This window comes from Schistocerca americana, chromosome X, assembly GCF_021461395.2.
Source record: "Schistocerca americana isolate TAMUIC-IGC-003095 chromosome X, iqSchAmer2.1, whole genome shotgun sequence".
Classification (NCBI taxonomy): domain Eukaryota; kingdom Metazoa; phylum Arthropoda; class Insecta; order Orthoptera; family Acrididae; genus Schistocerca; species Schistocerca americana.
Window position 1 is genome coordinate 806,454,272 of NC_060130.1, and position 23,715 is coordinate 806,477,986.

Sequence of the window (23,715 nt, forward strand, 5' to 3'; positions counted from 1 at the left end):
GGCATTGCTCTCCACACAGTCTGCTCCAGTGCCGTTCCCTCCACCCTTTTCCCTGTATGACGAGACGCCGGAGGATTGGGACGCATATGAACATCGCCTTCGGCAGCATTTCCAGGCATTTCATGTTGCCGATGCGGAGGTATGTCGTGCTCTTTTCTTGTCTTGGATATCTCCCTTGCTGTATCAAGTTTTGCAGCAGCTAGCGCCATTGCAGGAACCTTCGTCCTTGTCTTTTGACGCATTGTGTTCATTGCTGTCTTCATATTATCGCTGCCGCACACATGTTGTGGTGGCTAGGGTCGAGTTCTATCAATGCAAGAAACAGCCTCATCAGTCTTACCGGGCATCGGCCCCTACCCTGCACGGTCTTAGTCACAAGTGTCATTTTGTCACGGAGCAGTCGCGAGAGTCGTATGCCCACATTATTGTATGAGACGTCATTGTTCATTCGGCCCCTGATAGGGAGTTCCGGCAATGGGCCCTGCAGTTGGAAGACTCTTCCCTTGAGGAAGTCCTGTCAATTGCTCAATCGTATGAAGTCTCTCACGCCGCAGGTCAACAGTTGGAAGCGTGGTGCGACGCGGCGGTTCAGGGCAGCATCCGGGGTGGATGATGTGCGAGCAGTACAATCCAGCCGTTACGGCCGCTCCCACACGATGCGTAAACAGAGTTCCGGCCGCCGGCCCCTGTTACCGTCCTGTTCGAAGGGCTATATACATCATGATCGGTCAGAGTGGGCCCAGCGTTGGGCCGTTTGTCGCAAATGTAATAAAAAAGGACACATTGCTAAAGTTTGGCGTTCAACCTAAAAATAATCGAAGGAAGCAGGTACAGAGAACATGGACGTTGACATTCAGGAAGTTTCATCAGGAAAGGCTCCCGACGCATCGGAACACAAACTCTTTATTGAGGTGTCGGTTCGGTCGCGCCGACTAAAACTGCAGGTAGATACAGGCGCGGCAGTTTCCTTGTTGAATGCACAAACTTACTCCGACCTTGGGTCGCCCCCATTGGCGCCAGTTTACCGGCATCTCCGCAGTTATGGTAAACAGTTCATTCCCCTGCTGGGTCAATTCACTACCGACGTTACTTACAAATCAGTCACTCAGCCTCTTACTTTTATTGTTGTCAGTGATGTGAGCTCTGCTAACCTTTTTGGATTGGATGCCTTTCAAGATTTCGTTTTTTCTATCGCAGACACTGTACAGTTGGTCTCCGAAGAAGTTCCCTATCAATCATTGGAATCTTTGACCTCTGACTTTAAGGATATCTTTGAGGAGGGCCTGGAGCATGTTTCAGACTTTGAAGCTCACTTAACGTTGAAGGCGTTGGCTCGCCCGCGTTTTCAACGCGTGAGGCAGATCCCCTTGTCTCTCCGCCCTCACATAAGAGCAGAGCTAGACCGGCTGACAGCCCTCGGGGTCGTTCTTCCCATTTCTTCTAGTGAGAGGGCTTCGCCCCTCGTTATTGTCAGGAAACCCTCGGGAAAATTACGTCTTTGTGGCGATTTCACGGCCACCATTAATTCCCAATTGGTGGTGGACACCTATCCCTTGCCTTGTTCTGATGAATTGTTCTCCGCTGTGGTGGGAGGCCAATATTTTTCGAAAATCGATCTTTCGGAGGCTTATCATCAGATACCACTTGATGCGGACACCAAATGGCTGGCGGTCGTCAACACCCCGTTTGGCGTTTACCAATACCAGAGGTTTGCCTTCAGAATATCCAGTGCCCCGGTGATATTTCAGCGTTATCTTGAGCACATCACATCGACTATCCTTCATTGTATTAATTACCTGGACGACATAATTGTCACAGGCCACAGCACAAAGGAACACTTGCACAACCTTTGAACCCTCTTTCTCAAATTCAGGTCCGTGGGCCTGCGTTGCAACCTGCGTTAGTCGACTTCTTCCAACCGTCCATTGAGTATGTGGGCTATACCATCTCTCGGCATGGCGTCCAGCCGCTAGGAAGTTTGGTCCAAGGTATCGTCGACCTTTTGCAGCCCGCTTCGCTGAAGGAGTTATAAGCTTTTTTAGGCAAGATTGCCTATTACCACCGGTTCATTCCCAGGGCTTCCACCATAGCCCACCCGCTGTACTGCCTTCTGCGCAAGGGTGTTCCTTTTGATTGGTCGCCTGCATGCAAGCGAGCGTTCACCTCGTTGTAGGGCCTCCTCACATCAGCACCTTGTTTGGCTACTTTTGACCCCAATAAGCCGTTGGTCCTGACTACAGATGCTTCGCAGTATGGGGTGGGGGTGGTCCTGGCCCATTGCAGTGCGGATGGCTCCGAGCAGCCACTGGCGTTTGCGTCTAAAGCTCTTAGTCCCGCGCAGGCCCATTACTCCCAGGTGGAAAAAGAGGCTTTGGCCATTGTCTATGCTGTTACCAAGTTTCACCCTTTCTTGTATGGCACGAAGATTCATTTAATCACTGACCATAAGCCATTAATATCGTTATTTGGCCCCGCCTCTCAGATTCAAGATAGGGCGGCCCACAGACTGCAGCACTGGGCCTTGTTCCTCTCTAAGTACCATTATGACATTCATTTTCGCCCTACCGGACAGCATGCCAACGCTGACGCTCTTTCCTGTCTTCCGGTGGGCCCGGATCCTAAGTTCAATCGGGAGGAGATTATGTGTTTTCATTTGGATGTGGTGTCCCGCCAAGTGGTTGATGGCTTCCGAATCACTAGTTCTAGAGTCGCCAGGGAAACGGTAGCTGACCCGGTTCTCTGGCAAGTAGTTCGCCTCGTTCAGCAGGGGTGGTTGTCCCGACCTCCAGGCCGGGCCTCGGACCCTCTTCGTAATTATTTTGTTCTGCGAGACCGCATGTCAGCCTTGGAGGGAGTTCTCCTTCTGGCTACCAATGATACAGCTCCTCGCGTGGTTGTTCCTGCAAGTTTGCCAAGGGAGGTCCTCACGTTATTACATGAGGGGTACTGGGGTGTTCCCCGTACTAAAACATTGGTTTGCAGACATGTGTACTGGCCCAGTATTGACAGAAAAATTGAGCACTTGGTGGCCGCCTGTTCCCAGTGTGCGAGCCAACAGGCGCCTCCCAGGTCAGTGTTCTCTTCATGGCCGCCTGCAACCCAGGCATGGGAACGTGTTCACATAGATTTTGCGGGCCCGTTTCTCAATGGCTTTTGGCTCATTGTCATTGATGCTTATTCCCGATCCCCATATGTGGTTCGCTGCTCCTCAACCACTTCAGAAGTTGCAACCCAGGCACTCGCAAAAATCCTTTCTGTGGTAGGTCTGCCAGTCACCCTGGTATTGGACCTCAGTTTATTTTGCAGACCTTCCAGGATTTTTGTAGGCGCTTCAGTATTCGGCACGTTTGCTCTCCCCCCTTTCATCCACAATCTAATGGGGAAGCTGAGCGCATGGTGAACACATTTAAGACGCAGATGAAAAAGTATGTGCACAAATTTCCTGCGGAGGAGGCGGTGACGTTTTTCCTGACGGCATACCGGACCACACCGATGGGAGAACGCAGCCCCGCAGAGCTCCTCCACAGGCACCAACCTAGGACTCTGCTGCACCTCCTCCGGCCTGGTCCTCGCCAGTCTTCGCAAAACGGGGTACCCGGCTTTCCACCGGGTATGTCGGTCTGGGCACGTGGGTTTGGTTGCACTCCACGTTGGATACCCGCGGTGGTCCTGCACCGCAATGGCCGCCGGCTCTATACCTAGCAGGCGGGGGACCGGGAGGTACGTCGTCACCAAACTCAGCTACGTCCACATTTGGGCACCCACCCTCCGACCCCTCAGGCTTCCCCATTGCCGGCACCCGAGTTGTTTTCTCAGGGGACGCTACCGCCCCTCCCACCTGTGACTCCGCCATACTGTGATGGTTCTCAGCCTTGGCGGCCTCGAGTAGCTCCAGCACCAACATCGCCATCGTTAGAGATGCCCCAGCGAGAGCCAGCCCCCCTCGCAGGCCCGGTTTCTCAGGAGGCTGGTTCACCTGTGGTCCTATCGTCCCCGCCACTGGGTCTTGCCCCTCTGAGGTGGAATGGGATCTGGAGCTCGACAGCTTGTCGCCCGTTCTGTCCCGGGCTCCGGTGGTGGGACGACAGGGCCCTCTTCGTGTCGGTCACTTCCAATGGTATTCGAAGGTTCTGGCTAGAGGGTTGGCAGATCCCCCCCGACTCCAGCATTCCAATGGACGTGGAGGTCATCGCTGCTGCACGACGCTCCACTTTCCAACGCAGTGGATCACAGTGGCTTCACCCCCCGAAGGAGGAGGAATTCAGTAGCCACCACAAAGATTGCGGGAGGCGCACATTGGCACAGCGCATCACAGACAGTAGTTGTCACAAGTAAAGTCCCGTCCACCAGAGGGCACGCGAGAATTCGGCTGCACCCTCTGCTGGTGGAACAACAACTCAGGCAGCACGGGCCGTGCCCAGTCAGTTTTACATCGGACATGCCTAGCAGACAGTTCCCGGTCTACACTATGTGAAGTGTGACGGACAACGTGAATCATGTTATTACACAAACACTGCTTGGTGTATAAGACTGCAGGCTTTTTCTGCAAATTTGGTAAGTGGAATCATATAAAGTTATAGACCAAGTAACACTAGCATATTAACATCTCAAAACAAAATTTTGTACTCAGTTGAGAATCACAAGTAGGAGATTGTGTAAAATATTGCTTTCTTACATTGACTTTCAAATAATATCTAGAGAAGTTTCCATCACTGCTTGCAACATTTCCACTCATCCCATCTAACATCAATGTTTCATTCATATTTTAACTGTTCAAGGTGATACATTAAACACCTCTGCAGCATGGTATACCTAATAACTGCAAAAAATTTAGTACTTTAAAGTTGTTAAATGTTACTCCAATATGCCCATACAAATTTATGTAAAGATCCACAGATATCATACCAAACCCAACTCATCTACATTGTCCTTACAGCAGATTATTGTATGTGGTATTCCAAATAAGAAACCTGGTACAATGAGTAAGACAGTCTAGAATAGTTACATAGTTGTCACTTGCTTGAGGTTCCTTTAACACTGAACCTTTAATAGCGAAGGTCAAAGGTCCTGTGTAAACACTTACCACAAAACACATTCATATAATGTTGTCAAGCCTATAGAACCTTCAAACCAAAACCTTATTATTGACATTTTCTTACTGCAGTGTGTTCTGAGGTTTAGATGTCCTGTATCAGAGAAACTTTTGAACATTTTTCTGTTTATAGAGGAATGCAACCAATCTTTGACATTTAGTCAATGTGGTGAGATATTATGGTCATGTTGTTTACTTTCAAACAAGTCTTTTGACAGACTGTCATGCTCAATTAGCAAGTTATGTATTATCTGCATCATAACTTACACCCACCTGTCTGCAACTCGTATGGTTTGTGGAAATGCACTGTAAAAACATCATTAACCTACTATGTTGCTTCTTCATGGGATGCGCAAGTTAACAATAACTTGGTAATTGCAGCACAGTACTAACTGGGGTGATCGGAACTTAGTCTACATTTCAAGTGCCAAGAGGTACATCAGCTCTTTTGCTATTAGTTGGACCAAGCTAGACACACAAAAGTGAACTTAAACTATAAATTCACAGACACATCTGAAAAATTTCATTTCCAGCAAAATAACTAACTCTTCAATTAAATTTCCAATGTTGTTCTTTACTTATAATAATAGATGAGCAAACACTCTGGTGTAGGTTTCACATTATATACACCTATTTATAGAAAAACCACACAAATTAAAACAGGCACCAAATGTTAGCACCCAATTCAACAAAAACTACAGTTTCATTATTATAACCTACCTTCAGCTATAGCTTTGTAAGAACTTCACTTAAGTACTCCATGTATGCCACAGTTCCAATCTTAAAAGTTGCCTGTGTTACAGAAAACATTTTGTATAATGATGTAAGCCACATATAAAAGCTGAAAACAAGTCATGTGTGTGGGAAATGTTCTCAGATTTTCACCCAGGGTGGGACTATGATTCAAAATCTTTCTTATAACTATAACCGGTAAACTTCGAGGAAGTGTGAGACATGTTAAGAGTAGCAGAGTTATTGTGAACTTAAGTATCAGCTAACATAAAACTAATTTTTAAAGTGTACATTATATGTAACACAACAAATACAAAAAAAGATAACTTTCACACAGCAGTTCATTATCCATTGGCCAATCACAATAATAATAAGACAGAAAAAAAAGTTTCCAACAGCCCCATACCCTGGATGAAGATGTGAAAACAAATCAGAAATTTATCCTAAGGGAAAGATTATTGCATAAAAAAGTTTTGAAAATCCCAATAGGATAAGCTGCATACAATCACTGTGTACAACACCCACAATCAGCACTACACAACTAAGCAACAAACTACCAACGTGCAACTGAATAACTGGTGTCTCAACAGCAAGCACACATGCAGCTATCATCCAGTTTTGAAGCAGGGCATAAGCAAAAACTGTACACCTAAACAAGTCAAAAGAAGCTATACTTTCACATTATATTTAAGATAATCTAAACTAAGGAAGCTGATATCAAAAGTATACTTCAAAACAAATGTTATAAATATTACATCCTTAATCATGAAGGGTATGCACTCTGATCCAGAAAGAAGGCAGAAAAATCATTAATTAAAAGGATGCAAAAACTGCTATCTGAATTGAAAATAAAGATGCTTAGGTTACAGACACAAAATTCTCTGGTCCTACGATGCTGGCATATTATAATTAAAAATGTAATGCAATGGAAATTATACATTTTGAAGGGGGTATTCATAACAGAGCTTTCCACTTTTGAAGGCTTAATAAGGTTCAAAGTATGAAGACACTGTCCAATAATTCAGTCTTATATAACAGATCTAGTAAAAGCATTTTCGATGGACCCATCGCATATGAGAAGAGGTCGTCACTTGAGCAGAGTAAACAGTCATGGTGAAACATAGACACAGGTCAAGACTGACTGGATGGAGGAAAGACTGAATTATATATGGGAGAAGAAGAAATGCTGATTACTCAAAGCAGTATAAATTGTAAAGGCACATTTACAGCAGTTTCATGTATTTAAAAATGTTGCTTAGTATATGCCTACCGACATTTCAAACTATGAACAAAAATGAAAAATAAAATAGGAAGAATGTATAATATTAAACAGCGATGTCTTATTTGCGGTTTTGAGCCCAGCAAGGCATTCAGAGCATATACAGTGGTCCATATACATCAGTTTTGCCAGAAATTTAATATCATAGGCTTTTTATCACAATAAATGCATTATCAGAAAAGAACAAGTGCTGTAATTTAACTACCACTGTTACTGCTGAGCCATATTATAAGCAATGTGATAAGCTGAGTATTAAACTGATGACAAACAGGGCACCATGGAAAAGCTTCACTCACTAACATGTATATTTTTCACTTACCACATATAAAGCCTAGAATACACTGGTGTGGAAAATGAGCAGCTATGTACATTCTTGATACTGCAACCAATGCAACAGTCCCCATAAAGGCAGTCAATGAGAGAATTATCAGCAGCATTTTCCTTACAGCACTATGGAAAGAAAATATAGTGTTACTCCTGCTTGTTTAATCATACAGCTGTCCTATCCTGCACATTAACAATAATAAAACATAAGCATGGTAGAGTGAAGGTTACTGAAAGACTTGAAACTTTTCATTTGGTGACAGACTGCCATGCCATGTGAGCTGTTAACACTTCTCATTTGCACAACTGGCTATTGTTTGTTATTGTAAGCCATGAAGTTAGTCTTTAGAAAACAAGATAGCATTTGTGCAGTTTACTAGATGCAAGTGAGACAAACTGGGAAGCCTTCATGAGTTTCAATGTTAACAGAGGGGTGGATGGAGTTCATTAGAGTAAATGATTGCCAGTGATATTAAACTGAACATATTTAGCAGGCTGGGCCTGACCAAGTGTATGATCACTTGCAGAAATACAATAGGAACATGCAGATGACATTGAGATCATGCATCTGTGTTTTGAGGTATCTTACATCACGCTTTTACACCAAAATTTGATCTTGGCAAGTTGGCATGTGATGGGCAGCGAGAGAGAGAGAGAGAGAGAGAGAGAGAGAGAGAGAGAGAGAGACAGCTCTCCTTCACAGGAAGAATGTCTGCCTGTAGTTCTTTACATAACTTCAATTTATTCAATTTCACTGCCATCGACATTATGAAAGACGCATGTCAGATGAGGTAATATGTCCTTGACTCATTACCGAGTGAGGCAGCACAGTGGTTAGCACACTGCACTCACATTCGGGAGGATGACAGTTCAAATCTGTCTGGCCATTCAGATTTAGGATTTCCATGCTTTCCATAAATCACTCCATGTAAATGCAAAGATGATTCCTTTAAAAGGGCATGGCTGATTTACTCCACCATCCCCGAAACAATCAGAGCTTTCACTTCATCTCTAATGACCTCCATGTTGATGGGACTGTCACGTATCCATGGAAACGACAGCCAAGTCTTCAGAGTTAATAAAAGTGGAAAGCTTGATGAGTATAATGAGGTAAAAGTTACATGTCCAGATGGCCAAAGCAGCCAAGGCAACCACTCATGAGAAGTGGTGAATCTGGGTTCATTTTCAACTTTTGCCACTGCATTTCCACAATGCTCTGTGCAATTGGAAGTCATGAATTCCCAACCATCCCTTCCCTGTCTCTCCCCATTCTCTATTTTATACAAATAGCAGGAAGTTGGATTGAGACCAATTTTCAACCAGATATAACCAGAGTCACTAGAGAATGACAACAGGCTTATGTAAAACTTCAAATGCTTCCAGAAGGAAATCTTTTCAGCTGGTGGCACCACAAAGACACCATCTGTGATTAATAAATACTACTGTAAGGTGTAAACATCATTTCAAAGTGGAAGTAAAAGAGAAGTAAGGGTGGGAGTCTCTGGAATGGGCACATATACATCATGAAGAGCCTATAGCAGGTCCAGGATATGATTTTACAAAAGACTCCTCCCTCAACTCAGCTTCTGAAAAAAAGTACATAATTAGAGCCAAAGAGATGGCGAGGGCTGTTCAACATTATTCCAAGTCAGGGACTAGCAGGAGCGAAGGGGAAATTGATTAAAACTCGGATGCAGAGTCTCTGAAGGGAGAGTCATGGCAGTTAGAGCAGACAGGAGTACAGGATATATAGGACAGGCAGATCCTAGTGGAAGTTGAGAGACAGCAGTACTAACAGACACAGCTGAAATTATTAGCCAAGTGGGGCTGAGTAGAGTTATCTGCAGTAGTTTGGAACAGTACATGGAGTTCTAACTGCGAGTTGCATCATGATCATGGGGGCAGACGCAGTTAGTGTTGACAAGTTCTTTTGACAGACAGAACAGTGCTTGTTAGTCACTGTCTCCGTGTAAAGACTTGGTCTTTGTGGGTACAATTCACTTAGAGCAACTGTATACTAGGTTGAGGGTGTCCTCTGAATAAATCAGAAGTTGTAAATGACCCATAGGGTTCATCATTCAGTACTAATTCCAATCCTTACCTTTTGCAATAAGGGAATTTTAACAACATAGTCAGGTCAAGACTCGCCCTCACTTAGGTCAACTGACTATTTCCCTTTCTCCTCAAACCCTGTCACTCAATCCCAAGCAACACACACATCTGGGGTTTTACAGAACAAGTATTATTAGTGTAAGGTGTAGTGTACAAAAACAAAAGGTTGAACAGAGTTTACTACGTCAGATAGTTACAGCAACCATGGCAAATAGCAGAAATTTGTGTATGTGATGACACAGCTGCTTCATACATTTTAGAGAATGGAGAAAGAAACGTAAGGGATGGGTGTGAATTTGTGACTTCCAGCCGCACAGGTCATTGTGGTAATGCAATGGCAAAAGTTAAAAATTTGTGCCGGACCAGGACTTTAACTCAGATTTACTGCTTCTGTAAGATTGCAACAGCTTATTAATGTTTGTTTCAGCGAAGATGCGCTAATATCGCACGAACTCCTATGGGAATGTATTAAGTTGTAAGTAGTGGGTTAATGGAAGATGAAAGCTACACGGCAGTGTGTGATAAGTTGGAAATTTGAATTGGTCCGTTGGACTGTGTCCAGATGGCCAAAGCAGCCAAGGCAACCACTCATGAGAAGTGGTGAATATGGGTTCATTTTCAACTTTTGCCATTGCATTTCCACAATGCTCTGTGCAATTGGAAGTCATGAATTCCCAACCATCCCTCCCCTGTCTCTCCCCATTCTCTACGTCCGCAGCTCGTGGTCGTGCGGTAGCGTTCTCGCTTCCCACGCCCGGGTTCCCGGGTTCGATTCCCGGCGGGGTCAGGGATTTTCTCTGCCTCGAGATGACTGGGTGTTGTGTGATGTCCTTAGGTTAGTTAGGTTTAAGTAGTTCTAAGTTCTAGGGGACTGATGACCATAGATGTTAAGTCCCATAGTGCTCAGAGCCATTTGAACCATTTGAACCCATTCTCTATTTTATACAAATAGCAGGAAGTTGGATTGAGACCAATTTTCAACTAGATATAAATTCACAACAGAGTCCAACATGTAGTCATAGCAAGGTGCAGGGCAACGACAGCATGACACTGAGGGTCTGAAAGCCACCACGGGCGACACCATCCCAGGGCAAGCTGCAAGAAGCAGCACATTCAGGGAAAGCAGCTGTAGTCAGATTCAAAGCCATGTGCTCCTCCATGTAGAAGGTCCTGTGCCACTGAGCAGAGCCCCAAGGTTGATGTAAGTGTCGTCGATTCGTTGCCAAGCATCAAGAGTAACTGGTACCCAGCCAAGTAATCTTATAACCATTGTACCTGTAGTTCTAAAGTTGCTAATTGTAATTTGTTTAAAATGTGTCCATCCCCCCCCCCCCACCCCCCACCCCTTGCACAGCTAACTCATCAGCAAACCATAAAATAAGTGCTAAGGAAGCCTTGTGTATTCTAGGGGGTCTTCTCATGGCAACAAGAGGGACCTGAGAGAATTCATTGAAGACATTGATTCAGCATTTGAATTACATTTGCTAAAGCAAAAATTACAGGTGAGGCTAGATCAAGACTGCAAGTACATGAGAGAGCAGGTGCATGAGAAGAGATAACACACATTTTAGAAGAGAACTATGCTAGTAAATGAATGCTAGACTATTATAAATGTAGGATATTTCAGGCAAGGCAATGCTATGGGGAAGAAATTGCTTCATAGGCCAACAGGATTAACACAACAGAGAGAAATTTTACAGAAGCTCTAACTAGGGTCACAAGTAGAGAAAACAGAAATGGTACCATACAGCTGGCAGACTTTTTAGTTAGAGTATACAAGGACTAATTAATGACTGAATACAAACAAAAGTCATAAATTGAGGTGACGAAATTTGATTAGCTGCCACAGTAGAATTAGCATTCCAGGAAGAAAGTGCTCTATTGTCAAGAAAGAATGGGGAACAAGGAGTGAGCATGCACACAAAACATTGAAGTCAAACAGAGAAAAGAGTTAAGATGTTTTATGAGTGGGTTATGAAGGCATCTGGCAAGTAAGTGTAGGAAAAAGAAGGCATATCAAAGGGTTTGCACTATGCAAGCAAAATAATTCACAAATTTCTGCTGTGTTTGTGATAAACCAAGTCACACAGGTTCAGAGTGAATGGAAGAGGCAAGGAAAGTGACATAAATAGACCCCAGCATGTTAAAAGGGAATTGCACAGAAGTCAATGGATTTCATTCATTGCATAAAAGGAGATGTCCACACAGTAAACTGCCAGGCAACTGCAGTGTACCATGCACCAGGGTACAAGACATGACTTGTTTTAAGTGTAAATAACCAAGGTACTACACTAAGGACTATCATGAAGGGCCTTGGTATACATGGAGAAAAAACAAGAGTTCCATACACAGAGATTATATATAAGGAGGAGGAGTATTCCACACTCCAATAGAATGTACAATCAGAATAGATGAAGCAGAAAGGCTCTGATTAAAAGGTGTTACCAGTGGGTTTACCAGTGAAGTGACAAGTACATTAGAAGCAGTGAAAATACACGTAAGTGTGACAGGTGTCGGAGATGTTGAACACAAATTTCATATGTATGTGTCAGGATTAGACATCCCACGTGACAGGTTTATCAGTACGGATTTATTAACACGGCACAGAGTTAAATTAGGCATATGCAGGATAAATGTAAAATCGACAAGGCAAAGACATTGCTACTAGGATTTAAAGGGTTGCAACTTTTTTAATCATATGTGCATAAGTACGGAAACTAGCAGCTGTGTTTGGGGATATAGAATCAGAGTATAACAAATGATAAATGCTGTAGTTAATGCACAGAAAGGCATAATGCAGCCTCACATCATAAACCTGATACAAATTTTCGAGTTCGACAGTCTAATAAGAGATGAACAGAAAGATGTAAGGTTTCCTGTCCCTCAAGCTGAACCACCAGGATACCTTTTGGTAAAGTTAATAAATGTAGATGTGGTTATAGCAGGAAGCCTATTAGGATACATTCCTTTTACCACAAGAAAGCCCTCAGTCAAAAGGGAAGTATACTTCCCTTCGGCCAGAAAAGAAGTACCTATTCACAGACAAATTTAAAAGGCAGCGCACCAAATTATTGACAGAGGAGCCAAATAACAGACCCTTGTTGCTAATGATAAATGGTTTGGAGGTGAACAAAGGGACCTGTTGCCTTAGGAATCTGGACAGGCAAGCAAAAGATTAGATGACACAGGTGCATTTAAATAAATATACTGTACTCAACTTTTGGGTGAAGAAATGATACACTGTTGACAACTAGCTATAAACAGAGGCCCAACACAGGCATGTGTCTATGTACACTGAATGTTTGCCAGCAGAGCTACCTAACAACAACTCATTGCAATGTTCAGCACCAACTAGTGACTAGAAGCAATCTCAAACTAGAAGACTGGTGTGCAGATGCCCACTGCTTATAACACTGTCCTGGCAGTTTCAATTGGTCAGCGGCCTGGAGGTTCTTCTTGGCGGCGATGTTCAAAGCACTGCTCGTGGAGCCTGTAGGAATCTTCGAGGCACTGGCTCAGGCAGTATCAATAAGTTATGGTACTACAGTAAGAATCTAAATAAGACCAGGAGACTTTCTAGACAAATATTTGCTCTCTTGTTTACTTTCAACCAAGAAGAGTGTGAGGGAAAGTAGCTTCAGGCAACTAGTATAAAGCCAGATGATCGTTAAAAAAAGAATTATAGTATTACAGCAAAGTATATGGACAACTTTACCATAAATAACTATGAATAGTTATAAATAGTTCCTAAGGAGATAAGTCAGACAGTATTGTGTGGGAAGCAAGCCCAAACGGATGCAGTGCTAAGAGGAGTTGGAAAAACAAGTTTCTACAGTAAATGTAAGGGATATGGTACAAGAGCCTCCATACACATGGACCAAATAATACACAACAACACAACTAAAAGGAATGTAACACCACAAATAGAGTTGGAGCTTGATTGTTGCTTAATCAATAAGGAAAACACAAACATTTCTTTGCTAAACTTAGAGTTACCATCAGATCATTTGGTCGCACAACTAGATGGTGGTGGTGGTTAGTGTTTAACGTCCCGTCGACAACGAGGTCATTAGAGACGGAGCGCAAGTTTGGGTTAGGGAAGGATGGGGAAGGTAATTGGCCGTGCCCTTTCAAAGGAACCATCCCGGCATTTGCCTGAAATGATTTAGGGAAATCACGGAAAACCTAAATCAGGATGGCCGGAGACGGGATTGAACCGTCGTTCTCCCGAATGCGAGTCCAGTGTGCTAACCACTGCGCCACCTCGCTCGGTACAACTAGATGAATTAAAGGTTGATGGAAAGTGTCTAAATGATTTAGGCCGTATTATTAATAACACCAGGAAAGGAAAACACACTCTAATTACAGACATACTATTCTATCCCTACTTATGTGATTGTAGCCTTAATTATACTAGTTACATAAACTTGTTGCTACTTTCGACTTACGCGGAATTACTTCAGTGATAATAATTGTTGCAGTAAGATATGTATATGAACTGCCATCATAAACCAAGGTGAAGAAAATCCAATGGCATGAAAACCTCTTACTAGTATTCCTGAGGAAATAGCGATTTATGAAAGAAGCCCAAATGAGTAAGAACAGTCAGTGCACGTCAGAAACAGACGATAAACAAAACTGTAATGAATAAGATGTAGTTACACCAGTTATGAATATATATTGCAAATTTAGTTGTGAATAGTCTGCAAATAGTGTTACTATCAAGGAAAACAAACTAAAAATCTAATTGTTTATAAAATGTAAATGTTTATTGCAAAAGAAAAAAGAGGATACCAATTGGAATATGTCAAACTTATTGTAAAAACATCATAGTTTTGAATAATGGATTTAATTAATGCTACTCTACAGAGTAACATCAGTTACATCAGCAGGGTAGATGTCCTGTATCAATGGAAATGACAGCCAAGTCTTCAGAGTTAATAACAGGGGAAAGTTTCATGAGAATAACGAAGGAAAAGTTACAAGACAGGCAAGCACTAAAGAATGACAACAGGTTGGTTGGTTGGTTGGTTAGTTGGTTTAAAAGAGGGGGGAAGGGACCAAACTATGAGGTCATCAGTCCCTTGTTTCGAAGGAAACAATGTCACAAGGGTGAGAATAAGACAAGGAGACAACACAAAGCAGAAGGAAAGGAAAATCCACAACAATGACTGAAGGGCAACAAAACACTTAAATGGACAAAAGGGGACAAGAAAACCACAAAGATGCAAGAAACAGGTAGAAGAGGTTAAAACAAAAAGCATGTTACCATGGCTGGCTGACCATGAGGGTAAACAGGAAAAGCCAGCCACTCTGCAACACATTAAAACCCCCACCCTGAAAGCACTAGAGTGGAGGACACACAGGGACGAAGGACATGCTAAAACTTAGAGCAAATGATAAAACTCACCCTCATGAATAAAACGTAAAACTGAAGCTGCTGTTGAGGCATTGTTGCCTAACACCGAAGGTAGGGTGCTGGGAAAGCTAAAACTCCGCCGTAGAGTGGCTAAAAGTGGGCAGACCAGCAATAGATTGATGACTGTCATTCATAAGCCACAGCGACACCAAGGTGGGTCCTCCCGACAGAGGAGGTAACGATGCTTCAGCCACATATGGACAATACAGAGCCAACAGAGAACCACAGAGTCCCTGCAAGAGGCGCTCACAGAGGTCTTACACACATTCGTAGTTTCCTTAATGGCACACAGCTTGTTGTGCATGCTGAGATTACGCCATTCCATCTCCCAAAGCCGCAAAACCTTATGGTATATTACTGAATGCAGTTCAGCTTAAGAGAGGCCGATCTCCATAAGTGGTTTCTGTGTAGCCTCTTTGGCCAGCCTATTGACAAGTTCATTGCCTGGGATTCTGTGACCTGGGGTCCAGACAAACACCACTGAATGACTGAACTGTTCCATGGCATAGATGGACTCCTGGATGGTTGCTACCAAAGGACGACAAGGGCAGCACTGATCAATAGCTTGTAGGCTGCTCAAGCAGTCAGTACACAGGAGAAATGACTCGTCTGGTGCGGGCTTTCAAATTACTATGCACCCTCCGACTCAATGTTGCAATATTAAAAGTTTTGGCTGGTTTCGTTGTCTAGGGGACGAGATACGTAATTGCCGCATTACAGGCCAAATACTGCTGAGTCTACAGTATATGATGAGAATCCACACATGAATTGAAAGGTCAAAGGTTTATATCACTCGGCAATTGCAAATTATGAATGTAACATATAAATTTATAAATGAAAGATTGCAATTAAATAAAATATGCAGGTGCTACCTTAACGACTTTAAATGACGAGTACGATAGCAGAAGTACTTTTGAGAATGTGGTATATTTCTGCAAAACACATATTGGTGTCGATGGTCCAGCAATTAAATAAAATATAAGTTGAATAACAGGGAAACAATATATTCCTACAGCATGTAATTAGTTATGAACAACAACACAGCTCGTGAGATATTCACTTCTAATTGCACACTACGACTTCACTGTAGACTCCATGGAAATCTCACATGTGCACAAGCCGGCACTACAAAATATTTCTGTCCTCCGCAGCCACGTGCAAACTGTTCCACTGTGCAAGTCTTTCCGCCAACTGTCCATCCGTCGCGCCATACCACCACGGGCGCTCCATGCCCTGTGCCATACTGTCCAGAACTACCCCGTGTCCTCCCCGGAAACTCGCTTCCATCCAGTCCCCCCATTCACGAGTGCTGTGATTGGCTAGCACACTCGCGCCATCTTCATGCCAACGCACAGTCACAATCATAATGAAACATATAGCAAATACTGTATTTACATTTAAATAACTTGAAATTAAATAAATATTCCTGTGGCTGGACAATAAACATGCTCTAACACACATTATTAAATACATAAACTATTAAATAAACATATATCAAAAGAAAAGAAGCAAAAGGTAGGCCAGGAGCCTAATGTCTCTGTGCTTTCGTTTTCACCGTAAATAACTGACTAGTTTCTTCATGAATAGCATATATCGGATATTAACAAAGACATAGATTAATGAATATATTTATAAGCATGCTGCTACCGTTTTTTCATGTAACTGTGGAGTACTTATGGCCTGACGGGATCGATAGTAAAGGGCCACTTTGACCCCCAATAACTCATGTACTATTTAAGTTACATGCCTGTAATTCATACCAATTTAGGTTTACACATATAGCTTTCTAAAGACACAGCGACTGAAAAAAATTGGATGAAGCGTTTATATTTTGGAAATTTGTTGCTGGATGTTTCTTGCATAATTTACCGTCAGATACTAAACTTTAAACTAATAAAGATATTGAAAATCTGATTACACCATCAGAATCATCGTGCAAATAATAGTTATGCACATGTTTCTTTTTGAGGTATCATGATTCATCTGGCTACTATTAATTTCTATACGAACAGTGAATTGTCTGCCATGATGGGTTCACAAAGTCCGCCATCTTTCGCACTCCCAGTATAGACATCTCCTTCATCGACACAAAGCACCATTCACGTCACAGCGGAATTCCCAGCCACGCGACTGGACCATGAGCTGGGACTACCCCTCTCGTCCGGCTAACGTTTGGCACCACGTGTTTGTTAACGAGCGGCCTGCGCCCGCTGACTGGCCTGTGTGGTCACTGCTTCCTCAGAACTTAGAATATTTTCAGGGCACGATGACTCACCTGTTACCTCACACTGGGCATGATCAGATGTGCTCAAGAGCACGAGATATGGCTGCCAGCTCTGCAGTGAAAACACTGCAGCCATCTGGCAAGGAGCGCTGTACTATATGTCCTCCATGAACAAAGGCAAAGTCAATGTGACCACAATCCATTGAGCCATCGGTGTAAACCATTTCATTTCATGGCCCTGGTACATGTCGAGAATCGAGAGAAAGTGGCAGTGGAGAGTTGCAGGGTTAACTGAGTCCTTAGCGCCATGTGAAAGGTCCAGGCGAAGCCACAGCATAGGTTTACACCATGGGGGTGTACGTGAATGAACCTCAAGTATAGATGGTAAAGGCAAGAACTCCAGTTTGAAGAGAAGGGACTGCGGCCTAGGTTTACACCATGGGGGTGTATATGAATGAACCTCAAGTATAGGTGGTAAAGGCAAGGACTCCAGTTTGATGAGAAGGAACTGCACACAAACCGCAATTGTAAGTCCTTTCCTGGGCCACTGATGCGGGAGATGAACCACCGTGGGCAGGAAAAGGAGATGCAATGGAGGGACTCCGGCCTCCATCAGGACACTGCTCATGGTACTCGTCCTAAAAGCTCCTGTCACTAGGTGAACGCCACAGTGGTGCACTGGGTCAAGTAAACGCAATGCTGAGGGTGCCACCAAACCATAAACCAGACTCCCATAGTCAGGGCGGGATTGAACTTGGGCTCTGTAGAGCTACAGCAGCATAGAGTGATCTGCATCCCAGTGGGTGTTGCTCAGGCAGCGGAGGGCACTGGGGTACTGCCAACACTTCCACTTAAGCTGGCAAAGGTGAGGAAGCCAACTCAATCGGGTGTCAAAAACCAGTCCTAAGACTCGATATCTCTCCACTGCAGTGAGTGGATCATCGTTAAGATAAAGTTCTGGTTCCAGATGAATGGTATGATGCCAATAGAAGTGCATTACACATGACTTTGTGGTCGAAAACTGGAAACTGTAGGCTAGAGCCCATGACTGCACCTTGTGTATGACTCCCTGTAGGTGCCACTCAGGAACACCAGTACTGATGGAGCAGTATGAAATGCAGAAGTCATCTGCATACAGAGAAGGTGAGACGGACAGCCCTATAGCTGCAGCTAGACCATTAATAGCCACTAAATATAGAGATACACTCAATACGGAGCCCTGCAGGATCCTGGATATGGGGAGGCTATGGCAGGCACCAACTTGGACATGGAAAGTACAAAGTGACAGGAAATTCTGGATAAAAATCTGAAGCGGGCCTCAGAAACCCCACTCGTATAATGTGGCAAGGATATGATGTCGCGAGGTGGTGCCATACGCTTTTCGTAAACCAAAAAAGACAGCAACCAGGCGTTGGCAACTGGAAAAGGCTGTTCGGATGGCTGACTTGAGAGACACAAGATTATCAGTGGTAGAGCAACCCTGGTGGAAGCCGCCCTGACATGGAGCCAGTGCGCCACGTGACTCCAGGACCCGACCCAACCCAACTGCAAACACACCATACATTCCAGCAGCTTACAAAGAACATTGGTGAGGCTGATGGGCCAATAGCTATCAAAATCAAGCTGGTTTTTAACGATTATAAGCACTGGAATGATGGTACTCTCCCGCCATTGCGATGGAAAGAAGCCATCGCACCAGATCCAGTTGAAGACGACGAGGAGATGTCGCTTGTAGTCAGATGCGAATGTTTCATCATCTGACTGTGCATCCAATCTGGCCCAGGAGGAGTGTCGGGGCAATGTGCAGGGGCACTGAGCTCCCACTCTATAAATGGGGTGTTATAGGGTTCACTGTGGTGTGTAGCGAACGAGAGGACATTCCTTTCCATCCGCCGTTTGAGGGTGTGAAAGGCTGGGTGGTAGTTCTCTGATGCAGAGGCTTGAGCAAAGTACTCAGCAACTGCGTCCGCATCGGTAGACAACACGCCATTGATGTTAATGCCAGGGACACCTGTTGGGTTTTTCTACCCAAAAAGATATCTGATCTGCATCCAGACATGGGAAGGTGACGTATGGCATCCTAACAGTCGAGACGTATCTCTCCTAACACTACTGCTTCCATCTTTTGATAAGCTGGCGAATGCGGGCACAAAGCCGCTTAAAAGCTATGAGGGGCTCCAGGGAAGGGTGCCGCTCTAGAGCTTGCTGAATCTCCTTAATTGTCTCAGCGACTACTGGCAACCACCAAGAGACTGCCCTTCACCAGGGGCACCCTAAAGAGTGAGGGTGGCGTTTTCCGCCGCATTAACCATTGTTGTAGTCACCTGCTCAACCATCACATCACTGTTATCATGTGGGAAAGTGTCAGTGGTGACCACAGAGGTGAAAGTTCTCAGTCTGCCTTGTTTGAAGCCCATCTGGGCAAGCATCCATGGGCCTATTGCCGGGGTGCTGACAGGAAGGTAGGAAAGTGGTCACTACCACACAGGTTGTCATGTGCTCTCCAGTGGATAGATGGGAGAAGTCCTGGGCTGCAAATGGATAAATCAATGGCCGAATAACTACCACGAGCCACATTGAAATGTGTGGTGGCCCCAGTATGTAAGAGGCAGAGGTTAAACTAAGGCAGTAAAATTTCGACTTCTCTGTCTCAACCAGTAAGCACGAAGCCACCCCACAAGGGGTTATGGGCTTTAAAATATCCCAAAAGTAGGAAAGGTTTAGGGAGTTGACCAATCAGTGGAACTAATACATTCAGGAGTACTGCACCATCTGGAGGAAGATATACATTGCAGACAGTTATTTCCTGCATCATCCATTCTGACAGCCACAGCTTCAAAAGGGGTTTGAAGGGGCACAGGTTCACTACAGACTGAGTTTAGAACATAAACGTAAACTCCACCTGACACTCGATTATAGTCACTACGGTTCCTGTAATATCCCTTATAGCTGCGGAGGGCAGGGTCCGCATTGCCAGGAACCATGTTTCCTGGAGGGCAATGTAGAAAGGAGGTGTAAGGCTTAACAGTTGCTGTAGCTCAGCCAGGCAGTGTAAAAAACCACCACAGTTCCGCTGGAGGATGACATCATGAGACTGGGAAAGCCTGGAACATTCAATGAGGCAGTTAACGCCACAGGGTCACATGCTGCCACTGACGTATTCCCTGAGCTGTCTATATCCATTCTGTCTAAGTGTCCAGTGAGATCTAGGCCCTCAGCAGATGCCAGAATCGCATCCCCAGACACAGAGCTTCTAGGTCGTTGTGTGGGTACCACCACAATTTCCTCGGTCTTAGGGGTCTTTTTTTTAGACTTTTCTTGCTACTCCTTGGGTTTCTTTGGCTGGGAGGGCTTCACTGATTCAGTCTCCAGGAGTGAGGAGGATCGTGACGCCCTACAACTAGCTGTTTTTGGGCACTTCAGCCACCGGTGGGCATCATCTTTCCCACTAGCAGAAATCTGGGAAGGGAGTGACCCAAGGGATCCCTTCCTGGCAAAAAGGAGCCGAAGAACACTTTCACTTCTCTGGCTGGGAAATGGGGACTGGTGTCCCCAATGGTTGGGGGGGGGGGTGCAGTGCTCCCGAGGTAGGTGGTGAGGGAGGACCAGGGGTGAATTGCCCCCCCACCATCAAGGGAACAGGCGTAGCCTTCTGGCTCTGAGAACCGACTGGAATTAGCGGAACTGATAGAGCTACAACTGTTCTTGTAGCGGCGGCATACGAGGAGGTCATAGCCACAGGATGTAGCCGCTCATTCTTTCTCTTAGCCTCAGTGTATGGCAGATGGCCCAGGGTCTTGTATTTCATGATTTTCCTCTCTTTCTGTAAAATCCTGCAGTCCAGCGAGCAAGGTGAATGATGCTCTCCGCAGTTGCCACAGATGGAAGGTGGGGCACATGGAGTATTGGGATGTGATGGACATCCACAATCTCGACATGTGATGCTGGAAGTACAGTGGGAAGACATGTGGCTAAACTTCCAGCACTTAAAGCACCGCATCGGGGGAGGGATATATGGTTTGACATCACAGTGGTAGACCATCACCTTGGCCTACTCGGGTAAGGTGTTACCCTTGAAGGCCACGATGGAGGCACCAGTGGCAATCTGATTATCCCTCGGACCCCGATGGATGTGCCGCATGAAATGAACGCCTTGCCACTCTAAATTGGCATGCAGCTTGTCATCAGACTGCAAAAGAAGGTCCCTGAGGAATATAATACCCTGGACCATATTTAAACTCTTATGTGGCATGATGGTAACAGAAACATCCCACAACTTGTTACAAGCGAGTAAAGCCCGTGACTGGGCAGAGGACGCTGTTTTTATCAAGACTGATCCAAAGCACATTTTGGACAAGCCCTCCACCTCACCAAACTTCTCCTCTAAATGCTCTACAAACAACTGTGGCTTCTTAGAAACAAAGGAGTCCCCATTAGATCTTGTACATATGAGGTACCGGGGTGAATAAGGTTTGCTGTCTTCCTTAGTCTGGCGTTCCTCCCATGGTGTGGCCAGGGAGGGGAATGATTTAGGGTCGTACTTTCTCGTATTGTACTGAGACATGGAACAATTAGAGACTACTGGTGTCTGACCACCAGCAAGTGATGACATGGTACGATTCATCGCGCGTCATCCGCCCTGATGCCACCCACTCCAACCAGGGGCCCTCTCCACGGGCGCTACCCAGCTGCAGCAAAAACCATCTGGCAGGATGGCTTTTGCCGATAGTTCTGATGCCCCAGGGTGACAGGCATCTAGTCCTTGGCATACATGGGTAGTTAACGATGAAGGCATCAGCAGAGTGATCCCTGTGTAGTCAAGGGGCTACAATCAACAGGGTACATGGCGGCCCCACCACAACGGACTGGCTACCGTGCTGGATAAGAGGTGCAAAGAAGTCAATGGTCACCGTCGGTGCAGAAAGCGACACTGCATAGTGCATGGTGTAAAATGCACCCAGAAAGGTGCCCTCGCCCAAGAGATAGTAGGCTAAAGATCTCAAGGCACAATGGACATGATGCACCATGTAAGGCACCCTTCCCCAATTGGCTCGCTCTTCTGGAAAATTTTGAAAATGGAGGTCAAACCCTACAGGAGACCATCACATAAAGGCTGAAACATGTGAGACTCCTGTTAGACACCTCTTATGACAGGCAGGAATACCTCGGCCCTTTTCTGATCCCCGGACCTGCAGGAGGCATGACAACAGGCTTACATAAAATGTCATGCTTCAAGCCACACCGAAGGAAATATTTTCAGCCGGTGGCACCACAGACATACCAGCTGCACCTAAGTAATAACACTGTAAGCTGTAAATATCATTTCACAGTGAGAGAAAGATGAGGATACAGGAGAGTTACTGGAAGGGGTACATCTACATCACGAAGAGCCTATAGCAGGTCTAGGACATAAATTTACAACAACAGCTCGCCCCTCCACTCAGCTTCTGAAAATCAATGCATTATTAGAGTCAATACCATGGCAAGAACACTTAAACATTATGCCAAGTCAGGGACACATGGTGTTGAAGGGGAAATTGATTAAAACTCGGATGCAGACAGGAGTAGAGGATAGATAGGACAGGCACGTCCCAGTGGAAGTGGAGAACAGTATTGGCAGAAACAGAAACAGCCAATTTTATTTGCCGATTGTGGCTGAGCAGAGTTATCTGCAGTAGTTCAGAACAGTAGATGGAGTCCTAGCTGGGTAGCTGAGGACTCCGTGCTGCATCATGACTGCAGCCACAGCTAGTACTGACAGCTTCTTTTAGTAGATGGAACAGTGCAGTTAGTCACTGTCTGTGTGTAAAGGCTTGGTTTTTTGTGGGTACAACTTGTTTAGAGCAAATGTAGACTAGGTTGTAGATATTCTCCGAGGAAAATCAGAGGTTGTTTGTCATTCAGTAGGAATTCCAATTCTTACCTTTTGTAATAATGGAATTTTAATGACACAGTGAAGTCAAAATTCCCTGTCACTTTGGCCAACCAATGATTTCCCTTTCTCTACAAACTATGTTGCCCAATCCCAAGCAACACACTTGTTTAGGACGCAACAGGACCTTAAACCATTATCTCCCTTCCTTCTTTCTTGACTCATTCTGGTATGTACTCTTTTAGCCTTTTTAAAGGGTCTGGTAACCACCAGCTATCACCTAGTCTTCAGGCACCGGATGATGTCTCCATCAGTGGACACTACGAGGCGACATGGTGGCTGAGTGACAGTGCACGATAACTGTGCATTCAGTGCCTAAGCTAGACAAACACCTGCTGGCACTCACCCTCATTCTGCTCTGGCCCTGGGCATGACTCACTTAGTAACTGAACTTTGTTACAATTTTCTTGCCACGAGGCATCCTGAACTTTACACTTTTATTATTTTCTCTTGTACTTGTGAACTGAAAATATACTTATCCAAGCAGTGATGATGTGTTTTCATTTTGTTGGTCACTTCATAACTGCTAACAAAGATGAGATTTTTTTGTGTCTGCTTTGAAACCACAGACCCTGTGCCCAAGGCTAGCTCATCAGGAGTG

The 23,715-nt window shown here is 44.7% G+C and overlaps 1 protein-coding gene across 1 annotated transcript in view; it reads right to left on the reverse strand.

Annotated features, from left to right (window-relative positions):
• LOC124555666 (glucose-6-phosphatase 3) overlaps positions 1-23,715 on the reverse strand; it is a 145,295-nt gene that overhangs the window by 32,245 nt on the left and 89,335 nt on the right. Inside the window, exon 4 of the mRNA XM_047129654.1 lies at positions 7,423-7,553. Coding sequence (XP_046985610.1) covers positions 7,423-7,553 — 131 coding nt within the window. The remainder of the gene's footprint in view (positions 1-7,422; positions 7,554-23,715) is intronic.